At 41.6% G+C, this 14,772-nt stretch overlaps 1 protein-coding gene across 1 annotated transcript; it reads right to left on the reverse strand.

Moving 5' to 3' along the window:
* Window positions 1-1,776: 1,776 nt before the first annotated feature.
* sfrp1a (secreted frizzled-related protein 1a) lies at window positions 1,777-14,396 on the reverse strand. Its single transcript, XM_034541783.1, has 3 exons — window positions 13,527-14,396; window positions 10,361-10,441; window positions 1,777-3,458 (listed from the first exon to the last, which is right to left on the reverse strand). The coding sequence occupies exons 1-3, from the start codon at window positions 14,047-14,049 to the stop codon at window positions 3,133-3,135; spliced, it is 930 nt and encodes a 309-aa protein (XP_034397674.1). The 5' UTR covers window positions 14,050-14,396; the 3' UTR covers window positions 1,777-3,132.
* Between the last annotated feature and the right edge of the window lie 376 nt (window positions 14,397-14,772).

Genomic DNA, 14,772 nt, shown 5'->3' on the forward strand with positions numbered 1-14,772 from the left:
AGTTTGTGTAGGAGGTACCTCTAAAACTAGAAAAAGGTTACAACACGTGTGAATAGTGTGAACAAATTAAGTTCTGCACACTTTTAAGTCACAGTACTTATTGTCAAAAAATGATATATGTTCATCAGTCCTTTTATCAGTACTTTCTGTACCCGTCCTGTGGCAGTCAGCTCCATTGGTTCCCACTGAAGATGTCATATTTCAAAGAGGTTCACAAATATTGTATTTAAAAAAGACTAATTAATTTCCATTATTAGCTCAGATTCCCAACCCTACATTGACGGGTAAGATCGAAGTGGGGAAAAAAAATCTAGAAAAGTACCTGATAGGGATGGACCAAAACAATTACATTTTTCACATTTTGGTGTAATTATTTATCACGCTGCAGTATCTCCTCTTCTCTGTGTTGTGGCTGAGCTCCAATTACACAAATACGAACACACACACACACACACACACACACACACACAGCAACACACAGAGAGGCCGTGGTGGAAACAGTGATAACTATTGCAACTCCGCTCGTTACTTTAAGTCCAATGAAATCCAATACTTTATCAAAATCCAACAGGATGTTTTGTGCAGATCATCTTTTAATAGGACAAAGCTGGATCTTGGCCCCTGGTTTTCTGGGCCTCCTTTGAAGGCAGCTGAAGTAATGATTAGAAAGCTACGTCCACATCTGAGATATATTTTCCAATACCAAAGCCATTACTGGAACCAGATGGGGAAAGACGTTGGTCCGTTTGATACTTCCTGGTTTTTAACAAGCTTTTTTATTGACAGAATGGTTTCATGTTTTGTTGTTTAAGCGCGTTGCACTGACATGATGGATTTCAGCTCGTAAAAGTGTTTACATTAATTCATCGGGTTACTCAAATCTATATTTCTTGTGCAGGAAAAATACAAACAGCCTCTGTCATTTGCATGTGAATGTTCATCAATGGAATGGGGAAAGTCATGCCTGTTCAGCATGGAAACCATATCCATCAGCACAGACTTTGTGAAAACAAATCTTTTCATTTTTACTGCGCTGCCATTTGGTTAAGAAAGCATTGGAGTTCACTATCGGCATGAGCTGTTGATGTATATCTCGGGATTAGCATTTACACACCACATACCGAGGCGCCAACAGCGTGTGAAACCACAATGAAGCCTTCAGAGAGATGGGGCGGGGGAATAAAAACATGCCAACAGGAGAGATCCGTCGGTGTGGAGATCTGGCAACGCCGTACTTTATCTTTGCAAAAAACGTTAAAGTGTTAGTTTGGCTGAGCTGAGAAAACCGTGTTCTCTGTTTGACATTATCGTCATAGCAGGAGCTGGCTGTTTTGGCAATGATGTTTTAAGAGCATTGCACACGCAAGACCGAGCTGGTGGTTTACGGTAATAAGAGAAGTCTTTGTAAGAGAGTTTTAAGATGCCAAGAGTGTAGTAAGTAACTTACATTGATATGGCTCTTATGAACACATAAAGTAAGCAAATTGATTTATATAACCATGCTGTATTTTATTTTATTCTATAGCTGATCGTGGAGAGATTTCCTCTACACTAATTTATTTTACACGAAACAGCTGCAACAGGATTACTTTTCATAAAAAGTCTTACTTCATAGGAAACACCATCTAGGAGCAAATATCTGAACCAAATTTCATAACAATCCATCCTGTAGTTGGTGAATTATTGAATTGGGCTGAAGTGGTGGACCAACCAACCAACATTGCCATCTCTATACAAATCCGTGAGCAAAGATTAAATAACATGAGCGACACCATTCACTTTTCCATATTTATGTAAAATGTGTATGTACATGTACATGTAATAGGCAGCAATGCACTTCTGACATTCAAATTTGAAACAAAATAGTACTAAAAAAACCTTCAACCGTTGAGCAAAACAGAAAAAAAAGAGTTGAAAATATTTGCACTTTGAAAAATTTTGCATTTTTAAGCATGTGTGACTACAAGACATTTCCCATTACCATTGAATACTGATTACTGCAGTTAGACTGGATGTAGAGAGACAGAAATGGATAACAAATATATATATTTAGCTAAATGTCATGTGACAGCGCGGCAACAAGAAAAGAAGAACATGTCTCACAGGCCCACATGTTGGTTTGTGATGCAGATTGGTTATTCTCTTAAGACATTCCAAGAAATACAAATAAAAGTAACATTAAAATGAAGAAATGAAAAGGAAATGATCAAAAGAATTATGATGATCAAAAAGTTTGACAAGACAATCAGAAGGCGGCTTCTTCTCATCAAGTAGTCAATAAGTTATTCAACTGGAACCCGATGTGGCGCTGCTCTGTCGCCCGCTGTGTGTGCCTACAACTGCCAATTGAGTTGACTAATGACTAGTTTTATGATTCATAATTTCATTATCACAATGAGAGAGATGTAAAATAATATTGTTGTTACTGAGATAAGAGATTTAATACCACGTTCATGTTTGTCGGCTAAATATGAAGCTAGAGCTTGCAGATGGTTAGCTTAAAATAGCATTACGCTTTGCATTAGGAAGACACAGCTAGACGGGCTCTGGTGTGCCTCGCAGAAGCTCTACAGCTAACTAATTAAAACATTATGGAATGTGTTAAATCTGTAAAAGAAAACTCTACAATTCATGGGTTTGTACTATAGTCAAGCCAGGTTAGCTGTTTACCCCTGCTTCTTGTCCTTATGCTAGGCTAAGCTAACAGCCTGCTGATGCTAGCTTCAGATTGATGGTCCCAACATTAGAGTAGTATCAATACTCTATTCCAGCTAATAAAGCAAAATTGTATTTTCAAAAATGTCCAACCATCCCTTGAAGCAAAATCCATTGACCTGTTAAATGAAAGTGTAACAAAGTATCTACATATAATGAAAATGATTTCAGTGAGGAAGGGCTTTTACTACGATTAACTTTTCTTAAGAAGAAAAATAAGAAACCCAACCCTTTTTTGGTGTCATCACACACCACAATCAATTAAAACGTAATAATGGACATTTCAAACATCTGTAAATATACAAAGATAGATCGATATATAAACAGGAAAATAGAAAGCAAAGTTTGGGATTTTTAATGCGTGTGCAAGTTCATATGTAGAATGAGATGTGACCAAAAGTGGGGGCGGGGGTCATTTTATTTGAAGACATTCTCAAAGGCGGGGCATTTGTAGGTCTTGAGTTTCTTGATGGCCTTTTTGAACTCTTTGCTGGACTTGTCCCACTTGTGGATGCCTGTGAGAAGGTACTGCTTATCCACTTTGCGGCCCATGATTAGATACTGGTTCCCCAGGTTGTCAAGCTGCTGGCAGGGGCAGTCCGCGCCATTCTTCAGGTACAACACCAGCGTCTTCATGTCCTTCTTCTTCAGGTTGCCGTCTTTCAACATCTTTTTCCTCTTCTGCAGGGTCACCTTGCGGTCCATGTTTTCTCGCGTCACCTCCTTGATCTTGGTCTTGAAAGCTGCATTGGCAAAAAGGAAAAAATACTAAACAGTTACATCGTGCTTAAAGGCGGATTAGTTCTTGTACCAAATGTGTGGAATATTTAATTTACTGTCTTTTCTTTCCTTTCATGTACTTTCCCTACTCTTAACATGAAATGGTTTGACCCGACACACAGCCGCCTTCTGATGAACGCCATTCTTCACAGGTAGTTGCCCATATTCCTGATGCCATCAAGCACATCCCCCTATAGTGCCTTGCTCAAGGGAACCATTCACTGAATCTACACTACAATGAACCAGAGTCAAGAAACATTTCGTGGATCAATTTAACTTTGTGGTTTATGCTAACTTTGTGAAATACCGCATTGAGTATTATTAGGTGACTAGCATTAAGACTAGCAAGACTGTTATAGGGGTGAGCATTACTGATGAAACATTATATCTTGGTATATGTACATTTATATCCACGTATATTGTGAGATCATATATTTTCTGGAAAATAAATTGGGAAATTATTGATTGATAAAATAACCAGAATGGATTGTTTTTTTTGGCAAATTGAGAAAGATAAATACCTGAAGAATTAAAAAGTATTTCACCACACTGATGCAAAGATCATTGACTTATCCACAACAGCCTAATACATCAGAGTAATAAAGGGTATAAACAGGATGGTTCTACCAGTAGACAAATTAATATATATTGTCCATCCCTTCACTGTTATAATGTTGTTTTTCATTCTATTTCCTATTGTTGTCAACTTTTCGATGAGGATCCTTTAAGTTTGTTATCACCAAGATATGTAATGAATGGGATATTTTACAATTGAAAAGTAAAGCTAAAAAACCTTTTGAATGTCTGTACTGCAATTTCTACAATACAATATCTACATAGGGAGGATGTGGGGTGGATGGATGGGTCAAGCAATCCCAAGACATTCACCCAGGAGACCGCTGTTTGTGTCCCGGGTGAAACCAAAAGTCTCCGTTGACAAAATTTACGTAAAGTAACTAACTTATGCAATGTACGTAACATAAGCTCCATAACTGAAGTTAGGTTATTTTAATCCAAACTATGATCTTTTTCTAAATCTAACTAAGTAGTGATGCCAAGGGCTCCATGAGAACGGGTTTAAAAATACCATAGAAACGCTAACTGAGTCCTGCTTTTAAACACACATACACATGCAAGATGTATATTATACTTATTATAGTCTTAAGGCCTCTACACAGTTTTTTTCTATGCGAATAATTCGCACATCATTACATTTTTTTATATTGAGTATTTTCACACAGAACACAAATATTTTAAAGTGAAAGAAGCAACATCATTTTTATTTGATTAACCAATCACCTCGTGCAGCACCAACATTCAAAATGTACACCGCATCGTACAACAACATGGAGCCAAGGTCCAAACATAGAACTAAAGAACTTGTGTTACTCCTCGCAATCAGGACAAAGGCCGCGCATACCACATCACCTCCTTTCGTTCTCACCTTTCACAATAAAAGCCCAATGCAATAACACTGTGTAGCAGAGGGAATTATAATTCAATTAGAGCCTTTCGCTTAAAGTATCTTAGTAACTGTTTAACTCAGAGAGACTGTCAGATGCTACTCCGGGTCCATAGGATCCCGGTAGTTGGTCCGCTGCCTGCACAAATCTATTCAAACCTTTACAAAAAACTGTCACAAATTTGCATTGCGGCCGTTATGAATAGTTGTGATGCAAAGTATTCACAGAGTATTTTGCATTTTCAGTTTGTAGAGGCCTTAAGTCAGCTTTTATTTCATGAAAATAATGTACAGCCGTAAACCAGTGCACACTTCTAGATTTAGGCTTTTACCTCCCTGTGACTCTCAGGCTTGTTTTTTTAGATTGACCATACTACTGCTGATTGTTCACTGAACTCTATGTAATCTTCTAATCTCTCTTTCCCCCAGTTCCCCTATTGAAACAGAGCACGAGTCAGACTTTGGTGGTCCAAATCTCTACATGCCTCCCATCCATATGTCCTCTTGTTTTCCACTGACATATAGCGGCATGGACGACCTTGTGACACGGCAACGTAAAGGAAAAAAAGCTCCATCTGAGTGACGGAGCTGGTGTCAGGATGAATCACAAGGTCTTGTAATCTCTACATTGCAGGGTATGGCCTGATTGAGAATGAATCATTTTCACACTCCAGCAAAGATCTGGATAGAACTTCAAGTTCTGTCTAAGTTCTAACACCAAATCCCTCTTGACTCACTTTTCATAGAATAGTGCTCGACAGAATTGGCACTTTAAGAAGCTTCCAATATCTCATCTTTTCCTTTGCGCCAGCATCTCCCATTGCTAATTAAAGTGTTGAAAGAGAGCTGCCCTGTTTTTCCCATTATTGAGAGTGCACATGCTCGGGATTAAGACTTTTATCCCCTGTCTCTAGTCCCTCAAACGGCCTCTGTGAGGAGGCTTAGTGTTCAGTGAAATATGAAAGGGGAGCGTTCATAATTAGTGAGTCATAAAAGAGAAACCCTGGCCCACCCCTGAAAGGACTTCGTCTTGATAAATCCTCCATCCTCGATAATCCTTTGACGCTATGAACTTTCTTTGCACCCTGTGTTGTTTGAGAGCTTTATTTGAATGTGCAATAAAGCGACTATTAACACTGCAATGTGAAAATCCATCCTGTAGGTCAGAGGTCTCCAACGTTTGGTCACCTGAGAGTTCATTCGACACAGCGAAAGTAGCGTGAGCTACTCATAGCACCACATTTTCATCACTAATAGCAAGAATCATTTCTGTCTCACGTTAATGGTCCTTTAATAATGTTCCAGCTGAACAAAAGCCGTTGTTGCTGCATTGGCCTTCATCGTCAGTTTGGTAAATAGAGACTGTTGTTTTTCCCTGTTTGTAGACTGCTACCAGCCCAACAGGACCATGACAAGTCGCTACCTTTGTTATTGTTCCCTTTTTTTTTTTACTGACTGCAGGCTGGTCTCATCCAGAATTCCTCACAAAAGCTAGGAAAAATAATACTCCTTAATTCGTAGATATCCCACACAGTGTCTTTGTATCTTGAGCAAAGATGTACTTCTTTACCTTTAAAAAAAAAACTAGATATAGGTGTTTATGTATGACTGTAAATCATTTATCTTTCTAAATAAATCTCAAGTAATGCAATGTTGCAATGGTTATTTGGTTCGGAGGAATTTCCTGACCTTTGACCTGATTTCCTCTGCCAGTACAGAGCCACAGACGAGACCTCCGGATCCCAGGGTGTCATAAACCCAGCATGAGGGTGTGTACTGCTCCCCATTCACAATAACGGAAACACAAGTGATCTGATCATCTCAAGTGATCAGTGCTGGGCTGCCCTGTTGGTTACGGCATTAGTAAAGGATAGGAGCAATTTGGCAACGACAACAAAGTGAGCTGTCCAAGGCCGAGCAGAGATTGAATTGAAGGCCACTGGAGTTTTTTTGGGACAATGAGGCCCCGTAAAACCTTAAGCATGGAGATAAATTGTGGTGGGAACAAAGTGTTGAGTGGGATGAGCTGTAAATCTGTTACTAGCTGAGTGCTCAACATGGGATGTGTGTGTGTGTGTGTGTGTATGCGTGTGTGTGCGTGTATGCGTGTGTGTGTGTGTGTATGTGTGTGTGTGTGTGTGTGTGTGTGTGTATGTGTGTGTGTATGCGTGTGTGTGTGTGTGTATGTGTGTGTATGCGTATGTGTGTGTGTGTGTGTGTGTGCGTGTGCTTGTGTGTATGTGTATGTGTGTGTGTGTGTGCATAAGTGTATGTGTGTGTGTGTGTGTGTGTGTGTGTGTGTATATGTATGTGTGTGTGTGCGTATGTGTGTGTGTGTGTATGTGTGTGTGTGTGTGTGTGTGTGTGTGTGTGTGTGTGTGTGCGTGTGTGTGCGTGTGTGTTAGAAGGAGATTCATCAGGTCCTCTCAGTCCTTCCTGAAGAAGTGCTGGACCGAAAAACTTGATACTTGTTACGGTAACTCTGAAATAACTCATCTAACTTACAAGAATCTTTTCTCTCCTGCCAGAACGATTTCACACTCAAACACCTTAATTTAAAAGCTCTTTTGCCGCAGTCAACGCAATTGTGCAGGGCGTCAAATGATAGAAAGGGGTATTACGACAAAGAAACTACTTCACACTTAACTGTTACCTTAACTGAGAACAGACCCTTCAAAACTTCCAGTAAGTGAGTTTTTCAGTGTCGAAAAAATGCTATTTCACTGCCATGGCGGGGATATTTTAGACATGATTGTTCCGGGCAGATTAATAGAGACGTCGGTGCAATTCCTCGAGCTTCTCTGTGGTTTACGATCCCTGTGTTCCAGGTAGATGATCAAGACATCCATCTATCATATCTATGTTGTGGTCTTAATAAAAAAATTATTTAAAAAAGGTATTTCTGCTGCTAAAACTGCTGCTACTTTCCGCGTTCTTCCACTTCCAGTTAAGTCAAAAGTAGCAGGATGCAATCAGAATGCTGGTCTAATCTTCCTTTGGTGGGATAAAACACATCATGATTAAAGCTTGGGATTTTTTCCATCTGCATATTTTCTTTTTCCTCAAGACAAAACATTTACTCATGTTTGGCTTCAACTGCTGTCAGATATATGTATATAAAACTGAATTCCATTGGCCTACTGGAAAAAGCAACAAACAAATCCTTTAGGCTAGCTCGTGATATAACCAGTGATGCTATCTCTGTGCATTAGATGTTTACCCGCTGTAATCAACTCCTGCACCAGAGGAGGCTGGCCCCCTTGTGGGTTCAAACCTGCAACGTAAGCCACACAGTGTCTCATCCTTGGCCTGGTACTAAATCTGTCTGTATATCCTCACTTGTCAGCTGGTGAGGGGGCTTATGACAAGCAAGCAAAACAACATCTGTCTTCATCCGAGATGAAACAAGCCAATTATGTGCCACTCTCCTCTTGGCAAACCGAGACTCGGACTGAAAAAAGGCGAGCCCTATCACCGCAGCATAAACAGCAAGGCAATTCGTTAAACAAATGTAACTTTTAACTTTTCCTGAGAACATTGAAGAAAGTCTGTTTCCAATGTGCATCCAGTCTATGTTTGGCACCTGGAATTCAAGCTGCCACAAGTCTTGGTCCAGCCAGGGAATAAAAAATGAAAGCCTAACATCTTGCATCTTGTATGCATCATGCTCATATAATTCCTGGAAGTCATCCTAACTGCAATTCAGTTGATGTCTGTGTTTTTAATTGAAGTCAAGACTTTCAATCGTACTGGGTTTCTCGTGCAGAAATGTCCACAACTAAATCAAGTGCTTCCATCAGCTAAAGATGTTCCCTCTGGTTTGTTCATTTTGTTTTCGGTGTGGTTTCCAATCCAATCGGACTGCAGACGCTCAATTAAAACTAATATTATCTAACCACATAACTAACACATAACTCCACAACCACACAACTAAGAATATGCCTCGAGAGGCCATGAAACCCCTTCAAAATGAATGATATGAATGTGACGTTACGACATCGACTTTACACTGGCTCTATTGGATCATTAGCAGCGTCTCCTGAGTGACAAGCTAACGTAACTGTAAGACAGTCACACTTAATAATTGAAGCTTTATCAGCCCTTTAACTGATTTTTGTCACCTACGGTGTTGAATTCAAAATGCTTCCACACGTTACTTCTCATTATGTCTCATTATTATTGGTTTAGAGCAGAGAGTTTTCTCCATATTGAATTAGCAAAGACAGCAAATGCCTAGCTTACTGAAAAGGCAACATGACATGCAGTGAATTGTAAAAGCGACCGTCACTTGAGTAGAAGACATGTCCTGTTGCGCTCACCACATTGGAAGATAAGCAACCTGTGTGTTCTATGCAGTCAAATAACTGTTTTTCTCAAAACAATTAGGTGGCTTTGAAGAGAGCATATATGGCCCCTTCACTTCCCGGTTGGAAAGGACTCTCTGACGGCAAGGTAAAGTGGTAAAAATAACTACATTAATGAACTAAACTAGACTTTATTATGTTCATCATATTACATATTTTACATGCATGACATTTGGTCTCTGCATTTCACGCATCCTTCTCCTTTTAGGAGCAGTAGGCTGCTGTGCAGCACCTTGGGGGGGTTCAGTGTCTTGCTCAGGGACACTTCGACATGCAAACTACGGAGGGACCGGGGATCGAACCGGCTACCTTGCAGGACGACCATGAGCTACTAACTAAATAGCGTACACTGACACTGATATTGATTTTATTAGATGGCTAAAATATGTATAGCCTACGTTGATTAGCTTCGGTGCAGGCCGACCACATTCTACTGTAAGTAAAGGGTTCTCTAAAATATATTTGACTCCATCAGGATTTAATAAATGTTCTTTTTTAAATTTCAAATAAATATTTATTAGAAATATATGTTATTAAAGAAAAAAAAAGAAAGTGGTCTATCATTAATTGAATACATTTAATGCATTCCCGAAAGGAGGTATTCTGCAACGTCCAGACTGCGGAACAAACATCCCACTTTACTACTGCGAGGACCTGCCACGTAAAACCTTTATTGACCCCAATTCATTACTCACAGAACATCATCCTCCAGCAAACCAGACAGGCCTGGTACATTTGAACAAGAGATAATACCTTAACATTAACAATTCTTCATTAATCCAAACAAGAACATTGCAGGCTGGTAATAAGTTATATAGAGTTCAAATGGCCAGGTACGGTCGGAAACTAAATGCAGCTTTACATACTTTGTTCAGGTTTTATGGACTGTTTTAAAGCTTGAAGATGGAAGATGCACGTGATGCAATCTCATCTCTTCTGAGTTCACGGTGCGCTGTGATGCATGTCAAGGCGTATCAGAGTGTGCGTTTGCATGTTGTGTTGGTGCTACGTTGCGTTAAGGTGTCGAGAGGTCGCTTACCGAACTCGCTGGCACACATGTGCTCGAGCATGGCGTCTGTTTTCATTTCGTTGTCACACGGAGGGCAGACGGGAGAGAAACCTACGGGTGGAAAAAAAAAAGAGAGGCGGAATATAAAATGCAAGTTACAGTGATAGCAGCAATGAATCATTCACATCACCACCCACTTGGCATGTGGTTAAAAGAACAACGAGAGCATCAGGAGGGAAACAAAACACTCATTTCTCATTTGAAATGACGGCGAGTTAAACTAAAGTCTTTAAAAAACATACCCACATTGCCCTTAAATTCCAGTCCTACATCTCTGCACACACCTTACCTCTGTGCAGGCAGAGATCCTATCTAGTGTCTGGTCTCCTGGGCTTCGTATGCTCTGATGACCTGACCTCAGTGAGGAATGTCTTCAGCTTTTATAGCCAGCTGTAACAAAGAGCTGCAGTAAACACTCTTCCTCACTCTTTGCTACATTGAGACGCTTTTCTAATGAAGCTTTCCATTGAGACTCAACGGTGACGCATGCACCTTAAATGCACCAAAAAAAGGCTTTGAAATGTGGAAGGAACAAATGGTAATGATATTCAATCCAAGCTTGAACATAAAAAAATAAATTAAAAAGATAATAATAGCCGGCCCAAAGCCAAAAAAAAAAAGACTGAAGACAAAGAACCAAAATGTGTTTTTGCCAAAAAGTAATTCAGTCTTGAGGCATATATGTGAATATTTTACCAACACGATTTCGCACTTTTTTTTCTCCAACTACCGCAAATGGTCGCTTCATGCCAAACAGCTGAGTTCACTTTCTGAACCAACTCTGCAGGACGCTGCAATGCGATTGCAGCGTCCTGCAGAGTCTAATTCAAACCGAATGCATTTCAATGTCACAGTCGAGACCTGGCTCGATTGAGTGTGTGTGTGTGTGTGTGTGTGTGTGTGTGTTGGGGGGGGGCTGCCAGTTGTTCATTACATGTGTTTAACGAAAGCTTGTGAAAATAACACCCAGGTGTGAGGAGCTTATGAAAACAGACACTGTTTACAGAGTCACAGGGTCCCTTTGCCTATTTCAGCCGGGTTCCCCTTTAAATCAATTATCACCGTGGTAAGCGCTCTTAGCTGACCTCTATTAACAATCATTAAGGGGCATGACTGAGAAGAGTACGTTGCTTTGGTTCCAGCTTCACCAACCTCAACATCAGATATTATTACTTTTCGGGAAAAAATATTGATGGCAAAAAAACTGAAATCCTGTGATCCTCCTAAGTCACAACTCTGTGTCCTGTCCGCCCACCTCCCATTTATCTATCACCTGCGCCGATGACAAATGATAGCAGGTGATGTCTGCAGAGCGTGGAGCTCTGTGTGGTCCCTCTTTTCAAGAAAAACGGGCCTCTGTTCATCCGTCCATACCACCATGTCAGTCAGTAACCCACCCCCCCTCGACAGATACAGTGAGCACTGTGTAAACGCTGGATCCACATTCCCCCCATTTATGGCCAACGTCTTCAACCAAAATTTCCTCAAGTGGTGTATTTACAGCTCAGCATTGAAATATAAGTAAGCTGATGATTCCGTTGATGATAGAAATCCCCCTCTATTTCATGGTGAAAGTGAATGAGGCGGTTGTACTTTCCCTTCCCTGGTGGTGTCCAGCTCACTTAGGCAATAAGAAGGAACACAGGACCTGAGCTTCAAACCAAAACTATTCAGAATCAGTCCAAGCTTTATTTTTATTGGACATGTTGCTCTTGTTCTTTTTTTTCAGGATTTCTCTGGTATTTGTCGGCTTGGTCCATTGGGTTTGTGCTGGATTTTTCTGGACTCTGTTACTGCATCCCCCCCCCTTTGACTGATGTTGCATGAGGTGTCTGACTCCGTTTCATACCAACGCACACAGTGCCAACAGATTTTGAATTTGCAAACCGAGGAGCCATTAGTGATAGCCTGCAGACTTGAATTTAATATGCGTTATGTGGACACTGTTTTTCGAATTATGTCTTTCCATCTTTCAGCGTTTTTTTTTTTAACGCATTTGTCAGGGATGCTGCGGTAGAAAATGGAAATTAATAGATGCAGGTATTCACTGCTGGACTTCCTCCCAGCATTGTACTCCAGCTCAACAAACACCTTGGAATAAATCACTACCATCTGTTAGAGCTTTTTCAATATATTTCTCCAAGTCAACAGAGGGCAACTCCACGTTCACATGGAAGCCGGATTTTGGCCGTTTAGAGATTGAAAAAGTAAAAGGTATGAGACGTTCTATGAGGAGCATTGGGGGGGGGGGGGGATTGGAGGTGGGTTGACATTGTTAAAATGAGATCAAATCCAGGGTGTCACAGATGATTTCCCCCCTAAAAAGGTTGTATTTGGTTTGTTTGTGTTGGGATTTGCATCTGCAAACACACCTCCAGCCCTGAAACAACATTCTCAAACCCATTTAAATGCACGGGTGTCGACTTCTACACAGGGCTGAAGTGGTGGCTGTTTGTTTTCCCAGTGCGGGATTTACTCTGAGTTAGGTAGTCGATGTTTGGTTATGTTAAGGAATCACAGATGGCAGTATTGGTGCCGAATGACGGCTAAGTAATCTGTAATAAAAAAAATTCTAACTGATAAACTGGAAGTCAAGCAAGAAAACTCTGAACTTGGGGCGGTGAAGAGGAGACTTTGAAATGCCACTTAGGCCTCGATGTAGGGAAATAAGATTTACACAAAACATTATTGAAAGCACAACAGAAAACCAACATCTCATTTTCTGTCTGGTCAACATTTTGTGGTTGAGGGAAGTCGGCGTATGATTATTATATCATGACCTTTCTAAAACCAGGTTCAAACCAGGCCCTGCATGTTCGCAACGTGCTATGGTTTATTTGTCACTATTTTCTGGGATTTTTATAACCCATATATTTTTTATTTTTTAATTCATAGAAACAAAGTCTGATAGTCATAGTAGAAAAGATGCCTCCATTAGTTTGATTAGCATCACTTTTGACCTAAAGTACAGAACAGAAATGATGCCCCCTCTCCATCAGCCAGCACTAACTGGCTCCTGAGCAGGCATCGACGTCACAGACGTCCCAACACAACACTGTTAACATGTGTGTGACAGGTACGTCGGTCACGTTGATGGGAGGCTAATAATGAACACCTCCCTTCGGGTGAGGATTACCTGTCGCTTTGGTGGCCTCGGTCGAATTGGGCTGCGTCATCGCAATGCACACTTCGTCCTGGGGAAACTTGTCGCAGGTGAGCATCTCCGGCCAGGGGAAGCCGAACGCCTCCATGATGGGGATGCAGCCGTCCCGCACGGCCTCGCACAGCCAGCGGCACGGGTAGATGGGCCGCTCCAGGCACACGGGCGCAAAGAGCGAGCAGAGGAGGAGCTGCGTGCCCGGGTGGCAGTTCTTGTGCACCAGGGGCACCCAGCTGCTGGCCTGCTGCTTCACCTCCGCCATGGTCTCGTGCTCCAGCAGGTTGGGCAGCAGCATCTGGTTGTAGCCCACGTTGTGGCAGAGCCGCAGGTCCTCCGGGATGTCCACGCACTGGGGAGGCTTGCCGTAGCTGCGCCCGCCGGTGTACATGTCCGACTTCCAGCTGAGGTACTCGTACTCTGACGCTCCGCACGCCGAGATGAGCGCCACTGTCGCAGCCAGTCGGATTATCCTCCAGAAGGATTCAGGAGCAGACCTCATCGTTTTGTTGTTGTTGTTGTTGTTGTTGTTGTTGTTGTTTGTGAAGAAATAAAAGTGAATGCAACTCAGCGCAGCTCGGACAACACTTACTTCATGAAGAAATTCAAAGTAGAAACAAAGTGTGTGTGTGTGTGTGTGTGTGTGTGAGGGGGGGAGGGGGAGGGGAGGGGGGAGAAGCTGAGCTGATGGCCGCGCGTGAGGCGTGCTGAGTTTGGGTAAAGTCCACCGGCTCTGTCCTCTGGCTGCAGCCCCGTCGCGCTCCTTCGGTGCGTCTGGCTCCTGCGAGGGTTCCGGGAGGTAGAGCGCTCTGCCTGCGCCGAGCTGGAACAAGAGCGGCTCGTAAACTTCTCTGCAGCCAATCGGAGTGCGCCTGCGCCTTTTGGCACTCTGCTGTCAGTCAAAACGCTTAATTACACAGTTTGTAAAAACTCCCCGGGAGCCTCCTCACGCCTCCTTCCACGGCCCTGCTCCGACTTCCTTTGTCAAAACCAAACACCGAATACAAATCAGACTGGTAAATGAAGGCACACATATAGACCTTTGCGCTTAATTATAATAATATGTATAATATTTATTTTATAATTTTATTTTTTTTAAATGGTATCTTCTAAAAAAAAATGATTTAACTCCTTTCTTAAGTTGCATAGTGCATGTGTCACCTTGATTTATTAGTGAAACGCAAGCGTTATTTTCTGTTCAATATAGAATGTAAAAGTAACATCA

This window comes from Cyclopterus lumpus, chromosome 9 (assembly GCF_009769545.1).
Source record: "Cyclopterus lumpus isolate fCycLum1 chromosome 9, fCycLum1.pri, whole genome shotgun sequence".
In the NCBI taxonomy this organism is placed as follows: domain Eukaryota; kingdom Metazoa; phylum Chordata; class Actinopteri; order Perciformes; family Cyclopteridae; genus Cyclopterus; species Cyclopterus lumpus.